The 1280-nt window shown below is 66.7% G+C and overlaps 1 protein-coding gene across 1 annotated transcript in view; it reads right to left on the bottom strand.

Moving 5' to 3' along the window:
• ADAMTSL2 (ADAMTS-like 2) overlaps nt 1-1280 on the bottom strand; it is a 31357-nt gene that overhangs the window by 27184 nt on the left and 2893 nt on the right. The window contains 2 exon segments of the mRNA XM_010835193.1: nt 2-71; nt 554-1266. Of these exon segments, the coding sequence (XP_010833495.1) occupies nt 2-71; nt 554-1266 (783 nt within the window).

Below are 1280 nucleotides of genomic sequence, written 5' to 3'. Positions count from 1 at the left end.
GAGCTGCCGCTGGCCATCCACGGTGGTGCAGTGCAGGTCACATGGCTTGCTGGAGATGTGCACGTAGTCGTCTGCGGGGAGACGGGGGTCTCAGGGCGCTGCAGGGCCGGAGTCGGGGACCCGATGGAGACAGCCCTCTGTCCACGGCACAGAGGGGGACACTGAGACCTGGAGAGTGGAAGGGACTTTGCCCAGGGCCTCAGGGGTAGAAATGGGGACTGAGATGCACGTGATCTGGCCCAGGTTCCAGCCCCTGCTGCCCTGTGAGTAGTGGGCAGCATCCCCTCTGCAGGAGGTCTGAGCCGACTTGGTGGCCCCAGGCTGCTAGTCCGGGGACCCTGCACCTCCTCCATGAGCAGGAGAAGCCAAGTCCGGTACACTGTTGCCTAAACTCCTGGGAACCTTCGACAAGATCCCCCCCTCCCTCTCGGCCTGTTTCCCCAACTGCCCACCCGCTGGACAAGGGCACTCCCTCCCGTGGTCCCCAGGGGCTGGCCACAGGGCTGGATCCCTGCGGAACGGGCCCCTGCTGGGTGGCCCAGGGCTGAGGTACCCGGATAGAGTGGCTTCCACTGGTGCCTGCGCCCGTTGTACACGCGGGAGTTGAAGGAGATGCACTGCTCCTCGCGGAAGCTCCTCCCGTCCGGCGGACACTCCTGGGAGCAAGAGGCAGGGAAGGCGGCTCTGGGAGGAACTCGGCCCGACAAAGGCATTTTTGTCCAGGCTGGGCAGGAAGTGGCTGCAGCCGGCACGGCTGTGCCAGGGCCGAGGCCCGCGGGGTGGCCTCTCCTCCCCACTCTCAATCTGTCAGGCTCTCTGGAAGGAGGGCGGGGGCACCGGGCCTCCAGACCCACGTGTGCTGACCCTCCCGCTGCTGCGGGCTGGATCCCGTCACCCCCCACCACCCTGGCCGTCTCCCCCGCTGCCCATGGAGCTGCGGGGACACCAGCCTGGCCTGTGCTCTCCCTGCCTCCTGTGGAAAGGGGCCCATCTGCGTGTCTGCAGCCACAGCCACGGGGCCCGGGACATGGGCGTTGACTGAAGGGGCTTGACTTCGTGGAAGAGGAGCCCAAGGAGGCCAGAAGCCCAACTGGCCAAGTGTCCCTCCTGTGCTCGAGTCTGGAGGGCAGCTGACCCACGAGGCTGACCCAGAAGCCAGTCTGCTCACTTCCACCGACCCCTGAACTCCCACACGTGCACACAGACACAAGGACACACAAGGTCACCTGTCTGCCCCCCCACCCCGCCCTGGGGGTGGGGTTCAGACTGGCTCGGGCCCC

This window comes from Bison bison, unplaced genomic scaffold (assembly GCF_000754665.1).
Source record: "Bison bison bison isolate TAMUID 2011002044 unplaced genomic scaffold, Bison_UMD1.0 scf7180017845492, whole genome shotgun sequence".
Classification (NCBI taxonomy): domain Eukaryota; kingdom Metazoa; phylum Chordata; class Mammalia; order Artiodactyla; family Bovidae; genus Bison; species Bison bison.
This window is presented reverse-complemented; position numbering and strand designations above follow the sequence as displayed.